Below are 19,861 nucleotides of genomic sequence, written 5' to 3' on the forward strand. Positions count from 1 at the left end.
AACTTTTATCTAAGAACGTACTCCATGGGATCTATCTATCTTTCTCGCAGTCCGGTCTGGAGCAGCAGGTAGGGCCTTGAGTACTTTTAAGGGACAAATATAGATCTTGTGCGTTGTGCTTGAGAGACCCCTGGCCTCTCATTCTCTACTTTGTTCAGGACGTGGCTCCGATCTCTCCTTCTGTCCCATTGGTACCTCAGTCTGATTCTCTTGGCTCTATCCTGGTGGCGTCTGGGAGAGGGTTAGCCCAGAGATCAGCTTGAAGATGTTTTATAATTTGCTAACCATCCCCTGCCAAGTTTATTTATGATTTGTTGCAGTGTGCGAATAATGATTATGGGAAGAAAAAAATGGTGAAGAAACAAACCTGGGAACTTTTTAAGGTGTCCATTCAAAAAAATGGATTACAATTGATAAAATGTAATAAATGTTATCACAACAATAAAACTTGATAAACAGTCCTTTATTATATCATTTGTTATATTCAAGGCATATACAGACACTACCACTCTACATGTTTCGCTTCAAAAAGCTTCATCAGGAGATTCGGGCGAGACAGGAATATAGCCTTATATGCTAAAAATGCGAAGGAAACGGGAATAAGTTATATAACATTTTGACAGAATATTACATCTGTGACATAATTGGCATACAATAGTATACATATTTAATTTTACAAAAATATCAAAATGAGCATAATATACTTTTAGAGTAATATGAACATTGAGATAAAGATAGACCTACCAGATATATTTAGACCTAGGTTTGATAAAATGGACACAATGGCCCAGATTCAGAAAGATTAGCGTATCTTTCTGCGGACGTAGCGCATCTCATATGCGCTACGCCGCCGTAACTCAGTCAGGCGAGTAGTGTATTCTGAAAGATCTTACGCCCGAAGTTACGGCGGCGTATCGTATATAGGCGGGAGTAAGCCCGCCTAATTCAAATGTGGATGATGTGGGCGTGTTTTATTTAAATTACTTGTGACCCCACGTAATTGACGTTTCTTACGAACGGCGCATGCGCCGTCCGTGAACGTTTCCAAGTGTACATGCTCCAAATTACGCCGCAAACTGTCAATGCTTTCGACGTGAACGTAACTTATGTACAGCCCTATTCGCGAACGACTTACGCAAACGACGTAAAATACTATGCTGTTCGTACGTTTCCGACGTCCATACCTAACATGACTTACCCCTGCTTTATGAGGGGTAACTTTAAGCCTTACGTAAACGACGTAAAAAAATGCGCCGGGCGTACGTACGTTTGTGAATCGGCGTATCTCCCTAATTTGCATATTCCTCGCGTAAATCTATGGAAGCGCCACCTAGCGGCCAGCGTAAATGTGCAACTAAGATACGACGGCATAAGAGGCTTATGCCAGTCGGATCTTGGCAAAATGTTGGTGTATCTTGTTTTCTGAATATAGGAAAAAGATAGCCGGGGCATCCTAGAAGTTACGCGGCGTATCAATAGATACGCCAGCGTAACTTCGTTCTGAATCCGGGCCAATAAGTCCTAAATAATTATTAATAACTGAAATTGGTTAGGACTTATTTAGGTAGATTCACGTAGGGGCGCCTAAAATTAGGACGGCCTAGCCTACTCTTTTTAGGCTACACCACCGTAAATTATTTAGGTTAGTAGTGATTCTCAAACCACTTACCTGTTAATTTTCGGTGGCGTAGCCTAAAACGAGCGGGCGTAAGCGCGCCTAATTCAAATGACTGGGAGGGGGGCGTGTAGTATGGAAATGAGGCTTGACCTCAAATTTTTTGACCTTTTTTACACTGCGCATGCGCCGGGCGCCTACATTTCCCAGTGCGCATTGCGGCTAAGTAGGCCATACGGGCCTATTGATTTTGACGCGTATGTAAACAACGTAAATCCCGATTCGCGGACGACTTGCGCAAACGACGTAAAAAATTTGAACCTCGCGGCGGGAACGGCGGCCATACTTAACATTGTTATTCCACCTCATAGGTGGAATAACTTTAGGTGGCCTATCTCGTACGGAAACTACGTAATGCAACAGTGTAGGCCCGGCGTACGCTCGTGAATCGTCGTATCCCCTCATTTACATAATCTAGGCCGGCCGCAATGTAAGCGCCACCTAGCGGTAAGCCAAAACATTGCAATCTAAGATAGGACGGCGCAAGCAATCTATCTAAAAGTACATTATGCTAATTTTGATATTTTTGTAAAATTAAATATGTATATTATTGTATGCCAATTATGTGACAGATGTAATATTCTGTCAAAATGTTGTATAACTTATTCCTGTCTCTTTGTAATTTTTAACATATAATACAGTACACCCGAATCTCCTGATGAAGCTTTTTGAAGCGAAACATGTAAAATGGTAGCGTCTGTATATGCCTTGAATAAAACAAATGATATAATAAGGAATTTTTATCATGTTTTATTGTTGTAATAAAATGTATAAAATGTTATCAATTGTAATCCATTTTTTATATTGACACCTTAAAAGTCCCCAGGTTTGTTCCTTCCCCCTTTTTTTTCTTGCGATATATTGGGATGTGGTGTCTTCTCTGATTTTTTTTTTTTTTTTACCCTCACTTTCAATAATAATGATTATGATTTAAGTAGACATTTTATCTTCTTGCCAACAGGTCTCTGTGGACATTGCCGGAGACAGCCGAGAATTTTCCATTGTCCCTGAGAAGCTGTCAGAGGTGACAAAGGAGGCCTCAAACTCTTCCCTCAGACACAGTGTCAGAATTGCAGCACCAGAGCACCAATCGGACAAGGAGTCTTCTCCGGAGCCAGAGTCCCTCTCCTCCATAAATCCGCCTATTACACCGGCTTTCCACCACACTATAAGAGAGAAACCTCAGCCTGCATTGTCCCAGGAGGCCCCTGAGGAGAATGGGTTATTGCTGCATGTGGTTCTCATGGTGCCAGAAGGGACAGGACTAATCCCGGGTACAGACTCGAACGCGTGTAACTCCTACCTCAAGTGTAAACTCTTCTCCAGTCAGGAGGCCACACGCTCCAGTGTTGTGTGGGGCAGCAGTCAGCCCGTGTACAACTTCTCTCAGGTAAGGTGTCATAGATGGTGGCGGCTGGTGCTCAAAATTTTTGGGGGGGCGCCAAGGAAAAAAAAACTTGCAGTCTCACTGTGCCCAAACGCAGCCACTGTTCCATGCCATCAAACGCAGCCACTGTGCCATCAATTTGCACCACTGTGCCATGCCACCAAACGCAGCCACTGTGCCATGCCATCAAACGCAGTGCCTGTGCCATCCATTGTCACCACTGTGCCATGCCATTAAACGTAGCCACTGTGCCATCAATTTGCACCACTGTGCCATGCCACCAAACGCAGCCACTGTGCCATCAATTTGCACCACTGTGCCATGCCATCAAATGCAGCCACTGTGCCATCAATTCGCACCACTGTGCCATGCCATTAAACGCAGTCACTGTGCCATGCCATCAAATGCAGTCCCTGTGCCATCAATTCGCACCGCTGTGCCATGCCATTAAACGCAGTCACTGTGCCATCCATTGTCACCACTGTGCCATGCCATTAAACGCAGCCACTGTGCCATCCATTGTCACCACTGTGCCATGCCATTAAACGCAGCCACTGTGCCATCAATTTGCACCACTGTGCCATGCCACCAAACGCAGCCACTGTGCCATCAATTTGCACCACTGTGCCATGCCATCAAATGCAGCAACTGTGCCATCAATTCGCACCACTGTGCCATGCCATTAAACGCAGTCACTGTGCCATGCCAACAAATGCAGTCCCTGTGCCATCAATTCGCACCACTGTGCCATGCCATTAAATGCAGTCACTGTGCCATCCATTGTCACCACTGTGCCATGCCATTAAACGCAGCCACTGTGCCATCCATTGTCACCACTGTGCCATGCCATTAAACGCAGCCACTGTGCCATCAATTGTCACCATCAATTGTGCCCTTTAATGGTCGCCGCTGAGCCAATTGTCCCCACTGTGCCCTGTAAATTGCTTTCTCTCCCCCCCCCCCGTCCGGCACTTACCTTTACTGGAGTCAGGCATCTACGTCCCACCATGTCTTCTCCCGCCCTCGATGACTGACAGGCGTCTCAGCGAATCAGGTTACTGGTAGCCAGAACCGGCCAACCTGATTGGCTGAGACGCCTGTCATCTTATCGAAGGGGCGTACAGTCTGTGCTCTCCGAGAATAAGCTTCCGGGACCCGAGGGCTGTATTGGGAAAGCCTATCAGAGCTGTTGGCTTTGATAGACATTTCCGTACAGCCAACCAGCTGGCGTTATTCAGATGGCCGGACATGAGCGCCGACCATCTGAATAACAGCGGCGATAATAACATAGATTCGTGCAATGCATGAATCTATGTTATTTCAGTGGCGGTGAGAGCCAGAGGGGGCGGCGCTCCAGCACCCTCTATGGACGAACCGCCACTGGTGGGTGCCATTCTATGGATCAACCACTGGTTTCTTATTTGTTCTGGGCATTCTTGCCCACCTTTTGTGTGCTCCAACTTCTTCTATTACATTCTACATTAATTAAAAATAATATGAAATCTGGCAGCGATGCTGAGAACCCCCCCCCCATAGCTGCTGTACAGACTCAGGAACTCGATGGCAGACGGTAATTGTGTGGGAACTCGGCGTAGGGATGTTGGGAACATTCATAATGGGCACAGGAGGTATGCAAAGATTTCAAAAATCGAATCCCTGAGAGATGGAAAAACCATTAGGGGCTTTATCTCTCAAACATCTACCAAAGTCTGATAAAGGTTTTCAGTGGACTGAAACTTTACATTTTTAGGGGACATACTCTTATTAGTCTTATTTTGCCTTCATTGGTTCACCCCCTCACGCAATCTATGCTTTTCTGTGCAATGCTGAATCATGGCTAGTGCGAGGAGCTGAACATAGCTTACTGAATAACCACAAACCGCCCTAGGTAACACCCACATATCATGCTACGCCAGGGCTCGTGAAATCCCGGGCGCTAGGTCGCCATGGCGACTAGAAATGGTGTCCTGGCGACTTGGCTTTTTGTGAGCTGGCGCCATCTGGTAGTGAGCTGTTGGTATTACAAGTTATTACCACCAGATGTGTGAGCTGGCGCCATCTGGTGGTGGCCGTTGGCATTACAAGTTAAGCATTACAAGTTAAACAGCAATTCTAATGTATTTTTTCACTATTTTTCACTGCCATCTTCTTCCCTCTAATTGGAACCCCCACACATTATATATATTTTTTATCCTAACACCCTAGAGAATAAAATGGCGATCATTGCAATACTTTCTGTCACGCCGTATTTGAGCAGCGGTCTTACAAGCGCACTTTTTTGGGAAAAAATTACACTTTTTTTAATTAAAAAATAAGACAACAGTAAAGTTATCCCCATTTTTTTTAATATTATGAAAGATAATGTTACGCCGAGTAAATTCATACCCAACATGTCACGCTTCAAAATTGCGTCCGCTCGTGGAATGCCGACAAACTTTTACCCTTTAAAATCTTCATAGGCGACGTTAAAAAAAAATCTACAGGTTGCATGTTTTGAGTTACAGAGAAGGTCTAGGGCTAGAATTATTGCTCTCGCTCTACCAATCGCGGCGATACCTCACATGTGTGGTTTGAACACCGTTTACATATGCGGGCGCTGCTCACGTATGTGTTCGCTTCTGCGCGCAAGCTCGTCGGGACGGGGTGCGTTTTCTGGCTCCTAACTTTTTTAGCTGGCTCCTAGATTCCAAGCAAATTTGTCCAACCCTGTGCTACGCCTATAAAACCCTAAGTCAAAAATGTAATATGCTGCAGCTGACCAATTCTTAGATGTGGTGGCTGCATTTGTTTTATTTTTTAGGATTTCGTCCCAATTTAAATCGCCTAGTGGTCTGGCCAGTAAGGCATAGTTTGGACCTGCTTTGTTGTCTGAAGTGCGATCTGCATTGGGATCATGCTTCAGACAGCAATGGACAGGTGGTGTTGTATCACTACCTGTTTTAACCCCCTAATTACTGGGCAACCACATGCAAGGTTGTGGGGCGGTTGCAGTGCAGCACCATTCACACGAAAGGGGGGTAGAATTCCTGCTGCGGCATGTGTACACCTCTGGCCGCTGCCTCAGCAGCAAAATGGAGAGAGGTTGATGAGCGACGAAAAAAAACAGCTCAACAAGTCCTAAGTCTATTATTTTTCAACTTCTTTTACAAAGCCATTTAACACCGACGGGTGCTGACAACAGTCATCTCTTACTTATGCAAAACCTTTTTTTCCCAGAAGGAAGGAACAAAGCTGTTCCAGTAAGGCTAGGTTCACATTAGAAATCAACAAATTATCGGCAGCCGCTATTCACTTTTCTGGATGTTTTGGGCACATACCGATTTATTGCTTCATGGGGTTTTTCCTGGGTGATTACTGCAGCTGCAGGCATCACCTCGGTACCGTTCTTTAGAGCGGACGTTCGGCTTTATTGTAATAACAATCGATGCGGCTCAGCAGCTGCTCGTCTGTTAAGCAGCGGGAGGGGACGTGTTGCCCGGGCTCTCCCATACCATCAGGAGGCCAGAGCAAACAGGTTGGCCGGCTGGCCGAAGACCCGAACGAAGCCGATGCTTCGTTCAGGTCTCGGATCTAGTAACCCGGAAGCGATGTCACTTCCTGGATTACTGGCATCTTAAACGGGCGGGAGGTGTTAAGGCAGAGTGGTAACACGTATCGGGGAAACTGTAGATTCCAATAGACTGGAATACAAAACACAGACCTGAGTCATAACCAAACCAGCAGCCAGCCCAGAACAAGATCCCAGCTTTGTGATGCTCTCAGGCACGCCTGGTGTCTGATGAAACCACTTTTTCCAACAAGGAGAAATTTACTGCAAAAAAAAATATTATTTATGAAATTTTCATTCGTGAGCGTTTTGTGGTTTTTAGTCCAGGTTACAAAAGAACAAAAATTATGTGAAACATTGATCCTTATCGCCTTGAGGCAATTTAGTTTGCATTTGTAGTGCTATACAAGTTACTCACTTATTATGTAAAAATTATAAAAAAAAATTCTGGATAGAAGACACAAAATCTTTTCATATTGTTATAAGTGAGATGTCTGAGCTCTGTGTAAAGTTATGGAGTTTCCCAGGCTGATTTGTCCCCCGCTGTGTTTTCCTACAGGTGGCTCCTGTAAATCTGACAAGCCGACTGCTGGAAAGAATGAAGAACAATGTCATGATCATTGAAGTGTGGATCAAAGTGCCCAGCCCGGGGTCTGACCAACTCATGGGCCTCGTCAAGCTGCCTCTGCACCAGTTCTATATGTCCTTTAGGTAAAACCAAAGTGTTATAAATGCATGGAGTGCCCGTGTGACTTCATGGAGTGCCCGTGTGGATGCTGTCTGATATAGACCTTGTACTGCAGTGGCACATTTTTCCACTGTCCACTTGTATCTTCTGATAGATCCAAAGTTGGCAGACTCTGCAGCCCATTCTTTTTCAATGTCAGTCATTCTCAATCGAGGTTCTTCCAGGTATAGCTAGGAATTCCTTAAAGCGGAGTTCCACCCAAAAGTGGAACTTCCGCTTAATCCACTCCTCGCCCCTTTACATGCCACATTTGGCATGTAATTTTTTTGGGGGGGGGGAGTGGGGGCTTCAGGGGGAGTGGGACTTCCTGTCCCACTTCCTCCTTCCGCCGAGGGGCTGCTAAGGCAATACGTCATATCGCCTTTTGGCAGCCCCTCCCTGTAGGCGATCGCCTGGGACACGTGACAGGTCCCAGGCGATTGCCTGTCCAATCGGATGGCGCAGCGCCGCTCGCACATGCGCAGTGGGTGCCCAGCCATGAAGCCAAAAGCTGTCACGGCCGGGTGCCCACACTTAGAATAAAGACGCCGGGCGGATAGGGGGGGGCGGAGCCCCGGCCAGCGCGTCGCTGGAACGTGGAGCAGGTGAGTGTATGTTTATTAAAAGCCAGCAGCTACACTTTTTGTAGCGGCTGACTTTTAATAATAAACATTAAAAATGACTGGAACACCCCTTTAACTGTGGCTAACCTCCCAACTGATGGTTCCTGCATAGTACTCCTCATTTATCACCACCCTCTGAACTCGCCCCTGTAGCCAGTTTTCAATCCATGTACTCACCCTATGGTCCATGTCAACGGACCTTACTTTGTACAGTAAACGTTTATGGGGAACTGTGTCAAATGCTTTTGCAAAATCCAGATACACCACGTCTACGGGCCTTCCTTTATCTAGATGACAACTCACCTCCTCATAGAAGGTTAATAGAACGATTCTTCATGAATCCATGCGGATTACTGCTAATGATACAGTTCTAATTACTAAAATCTTGTATATATTCCTTTATCATTCCCTCCAAGAGCTTACATACTATTGATGTTAGGCTAACTGGTCTGTAATTCCCAGGGATGTATTTTGGGCCCTTTTTAAATATTGGTGCTACATTGGCTTTTCTCCAATCAGTTGGTACCATTCCATTCAGTAGACTGTCAGCAAAAATTAGGAACAATGGTTTGGCAATTACTTGACCGAGTTCCCGAAGTACCCTCGGGTACGCGGTATTACAGCTGAAGTTTAATCTGTTCATATTTCAACATGCTAATGACATTTTTAAATAAAACCTTTTATTATATATACCTTATTTTAAAGCTTGTGTCATCACTGGGTCTCTTTATTTTTTTTATTTTTTTTCACAAATGCAATACAAGCAGGTTAAGGCTGGTGGGAAGGGCCCATAGGCTGCTGCATTGGGCAGTGTTCATGCAATCTTTGAAGTTTATTGTTATTGTTGTAACTTTTTTTTTTTTCTTTTTGTCTTTTGTAGCGACCAGAAAATTTGCCGTCTCTTGCTCCAGGCGCAGTATCCAGTGGTTGCCGTAGACAGCTTTGTGCCGGTTAATGACGTCTACAGCGGAACTGAGCGGGGAAAGCTCCGGGTGTTACTCGCCATGGGGTCTGGTGACCAAGTTGTGGCTCTTCAGAGGTTGAAGAGTGATGAGGGAATTTCGTTAGCACCGCTACCCAGACCAGCACATTTCCTTGACCCTCCTCAGCCAACTGCAGAGGTACAAATCTGAGACATCCCTATTAACCTCTGTCCTGACTTTTTCATATTGGTATTCAGTGCTTTCACACTGGGGCGGTTCGCTTGCAGGACGTTATAAAACGCGCTGCAGACAGCATCTCTTGGGCGGTTTGCGAGCGATGTATACACCGCTCCCAAACCACCCCTGCCTATTGGAATGCTTGGGCAGCGCTCCCGAAGGGCCTGAAAAAGCACTTCAGAAGCGCCACATCATGGGTGCTTTTAACCCCTTTTTGGGGGTTAAAAACTCCCCCCACCGCCCTGAAAAGTGGCGCCAAAGTGGCACCAAAGCGCCGCTATAACATCGGTACAGCGCTGCTAAAACAAGCAGCGCTTTACCGCTGACGCCCCCACTGCCCCAGTGTGAAAGTAGCCTTATAAGCAGAGTCTGAAGGGGTGAGTCATTGCTGACTTTTATATCACAGGGTATCCAGCAGCAGGATCACCTTCACCTTGGGTTTTCTCCCTTCCACCTGCAGAGTCTTACTTTTCCTGCATTACATTCCCCTTAAGACCCATGTCCCCTGTCTATTTGATGGCTGCTAGACAGAACATTGGGACAAATGGAGCAATAAAAATTTTTTCTAGTAGAGTGCAGATCAGGTAGAAACTCTCTCAGGATTCAACTGCTGTCTGTGTCCCCATGAGGGAGATTTTCTGAACTTCCTGTTCATGTGAAGAGTTTCAGGAAGTGAGGCACAATCTCCTCCATGAGAACACAGACAGCTGGATGTAAACAAAGAGGACGTAAGATAGAGGTCGGTATGCATCTGTGGAGGAGGGTGGGTTAGGTTAGTTCAGGGGAAGGATGGAAAAGTGCACTTTATTTTAAAGCCCCTTAAAACCACTTAAAGTGTTTGTTAATGCATACTTAATAGTCAATAGTAAATCTTTTCTGGAGCTTTAGGCCCAGATTCTCATATAATTACGTTGCTCCTGGGCAGCGTAACGTATGTGATTTACGTTACACCGCCGCAGGTTTACAGCGTTAGTGCCTGATTCTCAGAACACTTACCTGTAAACTTGCGGCGGTGTATCGTAAAAGCGCTCGGCGCAAGCCCGCCCAATTCAAATGGGGCGGGCACCATTTAAATTAGGCGCATTCCCGCGCAGAGCGTACTGCGCATGCTCCGTCTGGTAAATTCCCCGACGTGCATTGCGCTAAATGACGTCGCACCGACGTCATTTGCTTAGACGGTAACGTAAATGGCGTCCAGCGCCATTCACGGACGTCTTACGCAATCGACCTAGATTTTTAAAATATTGACGCGGGAACGACGGCCATACTTAACATTGGCCATACTCCATAGACCCAGGGGCAGCTTTACGCGTCGCAAAGGCTACGGAAACGACGTAAATTCTCTGCGTCGAGCGCGCGTACGTTCGGAAATCGTCGTAATTTGCTAATTTACATAAGCGACGGGGAAAACGTCATCGGCGACACCTAGCGGCGGAAAAAAAAATTGCATTTAAGATCTGACAGCGTAAGAGCCTTACGCCTGTCAGATCTAATTGGGTATCTATGCGTAACTGATTCTAAGAATCAGTCGCATAGATACCCGGGGCCAGATTAGGACTTACGACGGCGCAAATGGTGTTGCGCCGTCGTAACGCCTTTGAGAATCTGGGCCCAAGTCTTTATAATCTGACTTAGAATTCTCAAAGGGGACAGAAGTTTTCCTGTTTACTAAAAAAATAAGAAAAAAAAAGTTAGCGCTGCACGGTTTGTAGGAATACAGAGTAATCGTAAAGTTGTTTGTGAACCTTACATGACTATTATTGAAATGGCAAAAAAACTGATCAATGTTTTTTTTTTTTTTTTTTCATAACTGTACATCATCATAGTAAAGTCCTCTGTGTTCTCTCCTCTTCTCAGATGTCTAGAGCTGCAGAGAGTACGATTGATCATGTGTTTGACATCCACGTAGAGAACGTGAAAGGCCTGACTCCTCTGCAGTCCACCGTGTGGGGAGAAGCGGACTGCTATGTGCAGTATTACTTCCCTGTGCAAACCCCGGTCACCGGACTAGAAGCTGGACTGCCAGAGAGAAGTACGCTAACTACAGGCATAATCCTTTAATATTCAGTACTAGCTGACAAGGGGGATTTCAAGCTAACCTGTCATTATAGTGGAAACCCAAACCCGTCCACCCTGCTCTGTGCTAGGTACCATCCGGAGTTCACCCTTAGCTACGCTATCTGCTGCCCCTATCCCTAATGCTGAAAGGACGCTGGCAAACACAGACCATAATGGGCATTGCTTGTACTTGAAGCCTCACACCACAAGTTCACTTGGTTTACATTAACTTCATTCTTTCAGCACTGAGGAAACTCTGCTGGCAGCTTCTGCTGCGATATGTTTTATTCCCTGCTGGTTCAGTCGTAAAACCTAGAGTGGTAAGCTCCTGTAGCGGGTCTTCTTTTGAGGTGACGGAAAACAGTAGTGGCACTGAGACATAATAAATGGTCTGGTGTCACCCCAACATCACCTCCATCCCCAGCCCCAATTCAATACATATACCCTGGGACTTTGAGTAAGGTGAGTATGGTTAGCTAAAAAACTGCGGCAGCACTAAAACAGCACGCACCACCCCGGCACTTAAAGCTGAATTCCACCGAAATTTTTCTGGTGCAGCTGGTGACTTTAAAATAATGGACACTTACCTGTCCAGGGCCCCCGAGATGTCGGCACCCGAAGCCGATCTGTCCTTCGGCTCTCGGGTGCTGCCGCCGCCATTTTCGGTAAGGGAATCGAGGTTCTCTACTGCGCATGAGCGAGCTGTGCTATCTGCGGCTACTGCGGATATAGAGTTAATCCAGCTCTGAGCAATCCTCTTTTTTTGTTTTTTGTTCAGACTTCCAGATAAAAACCAAAGTCCTTGCTTGAGTGACAGGTTATTTACTTCTGTAAAAAGTGCTCAATTCACATCCCCCTACCCTCTTCCCTCCAGCTCTATGTATATTCTGATGGCTGTTGCATTTTCTCATGGCACTGAACTGGGACTCACCCCATATTTTGAAAACATTTAATTAAAACACAGGGGAGGGGATGTGAATTGTGCACTTTTTTTCAAAAGCAAGGACTTTGTTTTTTATCTGGAAGTCTGTTTTATTTCACTGGACAATAAAAGAGGATTGCTCAGAGCTGGATTAACTCTGTGTGGCAAGACTGGGCACAGATGATAGGAAATCTTATACTGTACATTGTGACATATAAATAAAAAAAAAACACTTGTTGAGGAGAAATGGGGCTACATGTGTGCCAAGTTCCGGGTCCAGGGGACCTACGACCGGCCGGTACCGGGTCCCCAGAATCACCAGAGAAATTACTGTTTAAAATGGGAGTCTATGGAAGAGGTGCCCGGCTTTGAAAAAACGGTGCTCCCCGGCCGTAGGTTCCCTGGACAACAAACTTTGCAAACTTGTAGAGGAAGAGTGAGGCTACATGTGTATCCGGGAAATCAGGTGCAAAAAGGTGACTCGAGTATAAGCCGAGGGGGGAATTTTCAGCACAAAAAAAATTGCTGAAAAACTTGGCTTATACTCGAGTATGTACGGTATTTTATTTTTTATAAACAAAAAAAATGTATATAATATTTTTGCAATGCTTTCTTTTTTTTGTGGGGGAGTGGATGGTGTGTGTGTGTATTTTTTTTTTTTTTTTTTTTACAAATTAACCTTTTTTAAATATTTATTTATTACAATTCTTTATTTTAATTTTTTATCAGCCCCTGTTTTGGGGCTTTGGGGAGATATCAGGGGTCTTAACAGACCCCTGACATGTCCCTTTTGAGACAGAGCAAGGGACTAAGGACACAGATTCCACAGTCCCTTTCTCTACAGCCTCATCTGCACTGAAGAAGCTGGGCCTATAGCCCTGCATTAGACCTGATGACGCAGATGGAGCGCAGTCTGCCGGGGGAAGTAAAAATGCTTTTACTCTCCTCCTAGAATAAATGAGCGGTTAAAGGGGTTGTAAAGGTAAATGTTTTTTTTTTACCTTAATGCACCCTATGCATTAAGGTAAAAAAACATCTGACATCAATGCCCCCCCCCCGAGCCCCCGTTTTACTTACCTCACCGTTTGAAAGTCCCGGACGCGTGCTTGTCATCTTGTTCGGTTCCCAGCCTGGCCGTTGATTGGCTAGGCTGGGCAGATTGATAGCAGCGCAGCCATTGGCTGGCGCTGCTGTCAATCACAGCGGGTGACGCGGCGCGCCGGGGGGCGGGGCGCCGCTGTATCACGGAAGCGCGCTCGCAAAAGCTTTCCACCGTGCGAGGGAGCTCGCATGAACGTGGAAAGCTTTTGCGAGGAGGAGCCGAGACAGCCACCGAGGGACCCCAGAAGACACGGATCCGGGCCACTCTGTGCAAAACGAACTGCACAGCGGAGGTAAGTATAACATGTTTGTTATTTAAAAAAAAAAAAAAAATTCTGCCTTTAGTGTTCCTTTAAGTTTTCTAAGGGCTGTGTTTTCCCTCTACACTCCCTATCAGTCTTCTGTATGTTAGTGACTGAGAGATTGCAGAATAAAGGTGCGGTCACTGAGTTCCTCTCTGCCTTTCTTTATATTTCAGGTATCCGCCTGAAGCCTGTGCGGACAGCCACCACCCTGTGTGTACCGGATCCTGTCTTCAATGACCGGCAGAGCCACACTCTGGTGGCATCTTCAGACAGCCCAGTGCAGAGGCTGCTGCTCAGTGCATACTCCACGCAGGGTCTTTCCGGCGGAGGAGGGGTGACGTTCGAAATGTGGTGTCGGTAAGGTGCCTGGACAAATGAGAACACAACAGATCATCATATAGTAATATAACATATATATATATAGTACAGTGGTACCTTGGATTACGAGCATAATTCGTTCCGGGAGAATGCTTGTAATCCAAAGCACTGGTATATCAAAGCGAGCTGCCCCATAGGAAGTAACGGAAACTCAGATAATCCATTCCAGTGGGACTGCTAGTGTATGCAGTACCGCATGTACCAGAGGTGGGGGGGGGGGGTGCCGGAGACATTCGGAGCCGATTGGATGCACTTGGAGAGGTTTGCAGACACTCAGGAACGAAATGTTTACGAACGGCTCCGTGTGTCACCGGCACCCACGCACCTCTGGCCAAATGTGGTACTGCACACCCCAGAGGCTTGAATACTGCTAGTTTTGCTATAGAACTCTCGCAAACGGAAACAGGATTTAAAAAAAAATAGCTCTTATTGCGAAACGCTCGTAAACCACGTTTTTTTTGCAATCCGAGGTATTACTGTATATCGTATCAAGGATGTTACTTTTACTCTAGACCAGATTTGTATCCTTTTCCATTTGTGCGCTTTTCCCACAATTTGTTAAAAAGGTAGTGTTGTTACTTTGCCTGCCGTGTGTGTTTGTATATTCTCCAGAAACTGACTTTACCAATCAGAGTGTTAAAGTGCACCTGTCACATTGCAGTAGACCTAAAGAGCACCATTTTAAAGATATTCTGTCTCTTTTGAAACACTTTAGTATCCTTTTACCTTCATTTAAACTGATTGGTAAACAACTGTTTAATTTCCATTGCCCCTTTATTTCTCTATGTGGATGATGGCACTGTAATTATTTTAATAAGTGCCTTTTTCTAATCGATATCCAGCTGCCACATGGCCCAGATCTCTCCCAGCCTGTCTGCAGGGAAACATAAGCAGGGGGAGCTTCTAGTCCTCTGCTGCTGGTCACATGTTCAAAATAAATTATTCAATTTGTCATACAAATATATATTTGAAATCAAATCTTTCATATTTTGTGTAAATTGCATAGTGTGGGCGGATTTCTGACAGTCACAGGCTGTCTCACACCCCTCCAGCCTGTGACTTAGAATAACGGGGAGGCGAAGCCTCCATTAATCTACATGTAATAACCCACCCTCATTGTGTTTAATTAGTTAGTGGGCATGGTAAAGAAGGGAGGGAGTGGGCTAGCATTTACCACTGTGTATACGCCCACCTGTGTGACTCTATAGTCACATGGGCTGCTCAGATGTGATGGGGAGGAAATGCTCAGCATAGAAACTCACTGAAAACTGAGCATGTGCAGACCTGCCAACACTGCTCTGCAAAATCCCCAACTGAATTGGGGGAAATGGACAAAAGGTGGAGATAGAGAACAGCAGGATCAACCATTTTTTTTTGCAGAATACAGAAAACAAAGTATTACACCATTTATTGATGTTTTTTTATGATGTGGGTTTAGTGACACTTTAAGAATTACTTCTATATGTTTTTGCTATTATTCGCTCAGTTCGGAGCTTCCACTTTTGTTAAAATAGGTTATAAAAGTAAAAATAAAAATTTAACTTTTTAATGCATACACTGTTAGAAAGTTGCTTCTGCTCCTTCGAATTTTCTCATCACTGCCTTAATTTCCCCCCACTAATGCTTAGACATGTGCACTGCAAAAAAAATTTTGGGTTTTTCGTTTCACTATTTATTTATTTATTTTTTTGTTTTCATTTGGTATGAATGCAATTCGTAAATTTGAAAATAAGAAAAAGAAAATAAAATTCTAAATAATAACTAACTAATAACTATTAAATTATAGGTATTGGAATTTTCTTTCAAATTTGGCTCTTGGTGAACGTAATGAATATGAATTTATCTGAAGTTACGAATTATCCGAAATAACATATGCCGCATCTAAACAAATAATAATACATTTTTATTATAGTTATTTATTTATTTATTTATTTATTTATTATTATTATTATGTTTCATTTATTTTTTCTCTTTTTTTTTTCCGGGTAATTTGTTATGATCGCAATTCGAAAATAAGAAATAAAATCTGAAAATTCTAAACAATGACTAACTACCGTATATACTCGAGTATAAGCCGACCCTAATATAAGCCGAGGCACCTAATTTTACCACAAAAAAATTGGAAAACGTATTGACTCGAGTATAAGCCTAGGGTGTCCATCTGCATGCCTCACTGTGCCTCACTTTGCCTCACTGTGTCCATGAGCATGCCTCTCTGTGCCCATGCCTCTCTGTGCCCATGCCTCTCTGTGCCCATGACTCTCTGTGCCCATGACTAGACTTACGTTTAACATGGAAGTATATAGAAGGGGTGCCCGGATTTGAAAAATCGGTGCTCCCAGGCCGTAGGTCCCACAGACAGCAAACCTTTCACACTTATAGAGGAGAACTGGGGCTACGTGTGTGCCAAGTTTTGGCTGGTACCGGGTCCCCAAAGTTACCGGAGAAATGACCGTTTAACATGGGAGTCTATGGAAGGGGTGCCCGACTGTGAAAAATCTGTGCTCCCCGGCCGTAGGTCCTCTGGACAACAAACTTTGCACACTTGTAGAGGAAGAATGGGGCTACATGTGGACCTACGGCCGGTTGGTTCTGGGTGCCCAAAGTCCGGGAGATCAGGCCCAAAAAGCTTGAGTATAAGCCGAGGGGGGCATTTTCAGCACACAAAAAATGTGTTGAAAAACTCGGCTTATACTCGAGTATATACGGTAATAATAACTATTCAACAATTTCCTTTAAAATTTGGCTGTTTAGTGAATTTATCTGGACTTACGAATTATCTGAAACTATACGAATGCCGCATCTAAACAAATGGAATGGATCGAATTAATAATAATAAAAAGTTTTTATTTTTATTGTTAATTGTCATTAATTCGTTTAGATACAGCATTCATTTTTTTTCAGATAATTCATAACTTCGCATAAATTCATATTCGTTTCATTCACTAACAGCCAAATTTGAAAGGAAATTCCAATACCTATAGTTTAATAGTTATTTACGAATATTCGGAATAATTAGTTAATTTTCCACATATCTACTAATGATTAGCAAATGGATTAAAACAAATAATTGTGAATGACATTTTACTATATATATATATACAGTGATGAAAATACGTATTTGAACACGGTGGTCCCAGCTCTTTTCAGGTCATTGACCACCTTTCTTAGGATCATTGAGACCCCACGAGGTGAGATTTTGCATGGAGCCCCAGTCCGAGGGAGATTGACAGTCATGTTTAGCTTCTTCCATTTTCTAATGATTGCTCCAACAGTGGACCTTTTTTCACCAAGCTGCTTGGCAATTTCCCCGTAGCCCTTTCCAGCCTTGTGGAGGTGTACAATTTTGTCTCTAGTGTCTTTGGACAGCTCTTTGGTCTTGGCCATGTTAGTAGTTGGATTCTTACTGATTGTATGGGGTGGACAGGTGTCTTTATGCAGCTAATGACCTCAAACAGGTGCATCTAATTTAGGATAATAAATGGAGTGGAGGTGGACATTTTAAAGGCAGACTAACAGGTCTTTGAGGGTCAGAATTCTAGCTGATAGACAGGTGTTCAAATACTTATTTGCAGCTGTATCATACAAATAAATAGTTAAAAAATCATAAATTGTGATTTCAGGAATTTTTTTTTTTGATTGTCTCTCACAGTGGACATGCACCTACGATGACAATTTCAGACCCCTCCATGATTTCCAAGTGGGAGAACTTGCAAAATAGCAGGGTGTTCAAATACTTATTTTCCTCACTGTGTATGTGTATGTTTATATATATATATATATATATATATATATATATATATATATATATATATATATATATATATATATATATATACCCTGGCATTCAATACTACAGCAACCTGTTATTTTCGGGCATGTCTGTGGGCAGCGCCAAAGTCTGTATTGTTTTCCTGATCATCAAACCTCGGCTGTAATCCTGTAAAGGGGGTGGGGGGTTTCCTTTATGACTTGGACATTGATGTGCCAATTAGGAAGTACTGGGCATCAAGGGAACTGGAGGAGGTGCGGTTGATCATTTGGATGATACTGGGAAATGATAGTATTTTATGACGGGGGAGGGTGCACAGCATTGATCACAGAACATCTGGAACTAAAACTATATGAAGCTCAGTTTTTAATAATTTTTCCTAGTTTTGCACAATTTCTCAAGCAGTACCAAAGTACAAAATGTGTTTATTGAATTCCTAAACTGATTATAAATGCAGATGTTTTATTGAATAAAGCCACATGTCTTCTTTGTATCCCTGGCAGGTACTATTACCCCAATGTCAGAGACCAGATGGTGGCTAAAGGCGTGCTTCCGTTGTCCCGTCTGTGTGCTATGGTGACAATGCATCATCGGGAGGAAGTGGGGATCCAGGCTTTCTGTCTGCCGCTTACGCTGAGAAGTGAAAACCCAGCCGACACTCGTACTCCCTCCTCTGGTAGCTGCAACCTTTTAATTCTGTATCTTCTTAAAGTAAAAATGGGCACCGATGTCTACAGCGCATGCGTGCCGTAGACCATGGCGCAGGTGCACGGAGCGTGGCGGCTCTTGAATGGGAGCCTGCCGTAAATGTGCGCATTTGTGGGGATCGTGACGTTCCGTAATCGCCGCTCTGGCCAGTTACAGTGCCAGAGCGGCCATACCCGCAAGTCACTCCGGTTATCATGGCGGCGACAGAGGACGTGTCCGAGGACCGCTGCGGGGGCTTCGATCTAAAGTAAATTATAATGAGCTAGTATTCTAGTCATACTAGCTCATTATGCCTTTGCCTTGCATGTTTTTTATTTTATTTCTTTTTTATTTGGGGTATACAACCACTTTTAAGTATTCCTGTCACAGTGTAACTGCCTGGCCATAACGGAGGTACGGCTAGACAGATGCACAGACAGTCTGCAGGACCGTGTCATTACAGGTAAAAAAATCTGCATTTATTATTATAACTTTTTTATTTTTTGTAATGCACCTGTAAAGCATTGCACCCACGATCAGCAGATGGCAAGTGTAATGCATTTACAGGTCCATTACAAAAAAAATTAAAAAAAATGTTACCTGTAAAAAAAAATGCACATCTAGTATTTGTTTTTTTAAAGATTAACCGATCTATCCTTTAACTAGTTGCTGACCAGCCGCCATCATTTTACGGCGGCAGGTCGGCTCCCCTGCGCGAGAGCCCGTACAATAACGTCGGCTTTCGTGCAGGCCACTAGGGGCGCATGCGCGCCGCTCGCCCCCGACTCCCGTGCGCGTGCCCGGCAGGCGCGATCGCCGCCGGGTACACGCGATTGCTCGTTACAGAGCGAGGCCCGGGAGCTGTGTGTGTAAACAGGGAGAGGGAGAGAAATGCTGATCCTCTGTTCATACAATGTATGAACAGAAGATCAGTCATTTCCCCTAGTGAGGCCACCCCCCCTACAGTTAGAACACACCCAGGGAACATACTTAACCCCTTCCCCGCCCCCTAGTGTTAATTCTTTCACTGCCAGTGGCATTTTTACTGTAATCAATGCATTTTTATAGCACTGATCGCTATAAAAATGCCAATGGTCCCAAAAATGTGTCAAAAGTGTCCGATGTGTCCGCCATAATGTCGCAGTACCGAAAAAAAATCGCTGATCGCCGCCATTACTAGTAAAAAAAAAATATTAATAAAAATGCCATAAAAATACCCCCTATTTTGTAAACGCTATAACTTTTGCTCAAACCAATCAATAAACGCTTATTGCGATTTTTTTTTTTTTACGAAAAATATGTAGAAGAATACGTATCGGCCTCAACTGAGGAAAAAAATAGTTTTTTTTATATATTTTTGGGGGATATTTATTATAGCAAAAAGTAAAAAATATTCATATTTTTTTCAAAATTGTCGCTCTATTTTTGTTTATAGCGCAAAAACTAAAAACCGCAGAGGTGATCAAATACCACCAAAAGAAAGCTCTATTTGTGGGGAAAAAAGGACGCCAATTTTGTT

General features: G+C 44.1%; 1 protein-coding gene across 1 annotated transcript in view; it reads left to right on the forward strand.

Moving 5' to 3' along the window:
- The window catches only part of C2CD3 (C2 domain containing 3 centriole elongation regulator), a 163,381-nt gene that overhangs the window by 45,556 nt on the left and 97,964 nt on the right, over window positions 1–19,861 (forward strand). The window contains exons 14-19 of the mRNA XM_040339937.1: window positions 2,637–3,065; window positions 7,169–7,320; window positions 8,840–9,080; window positions 10,977–11,151; window positions 13,679–13,862; window positions 18,159–18,331. Of these exons, the coding sequence (XP_040195871.1) occupies window positions 2,637–3,065; window positions 7,169–7,320; window positions 8,840–9,080; window positions 10,977–11,151; window positions 13,679–13,862; window positions 18,159–18,331 (1,354 nt within the window). The remainder of the gene's footprint in view (window positions 1–2,636; window positions 3,066–7,168; window positions 7,321–8,839; window positions 9,081–10,976; window positions 11,152–13,678; window positions 13,863–18,158; window positions 18,332–19,861) is intronic.

Source organism: Rana temporaria, chromosome 2 (assembly GCF_905171775.1).
Source record: "Rana temporaria chromosome 2, aRanTem1.1, whole genome shotgun sequence".
NCBI classification, from domain to species: domain Eukaryota; kingdom Metazoa; phylum Chordata; class Amphibia; order Anura; family Ranidae; genus Rana; species Rana temporaria.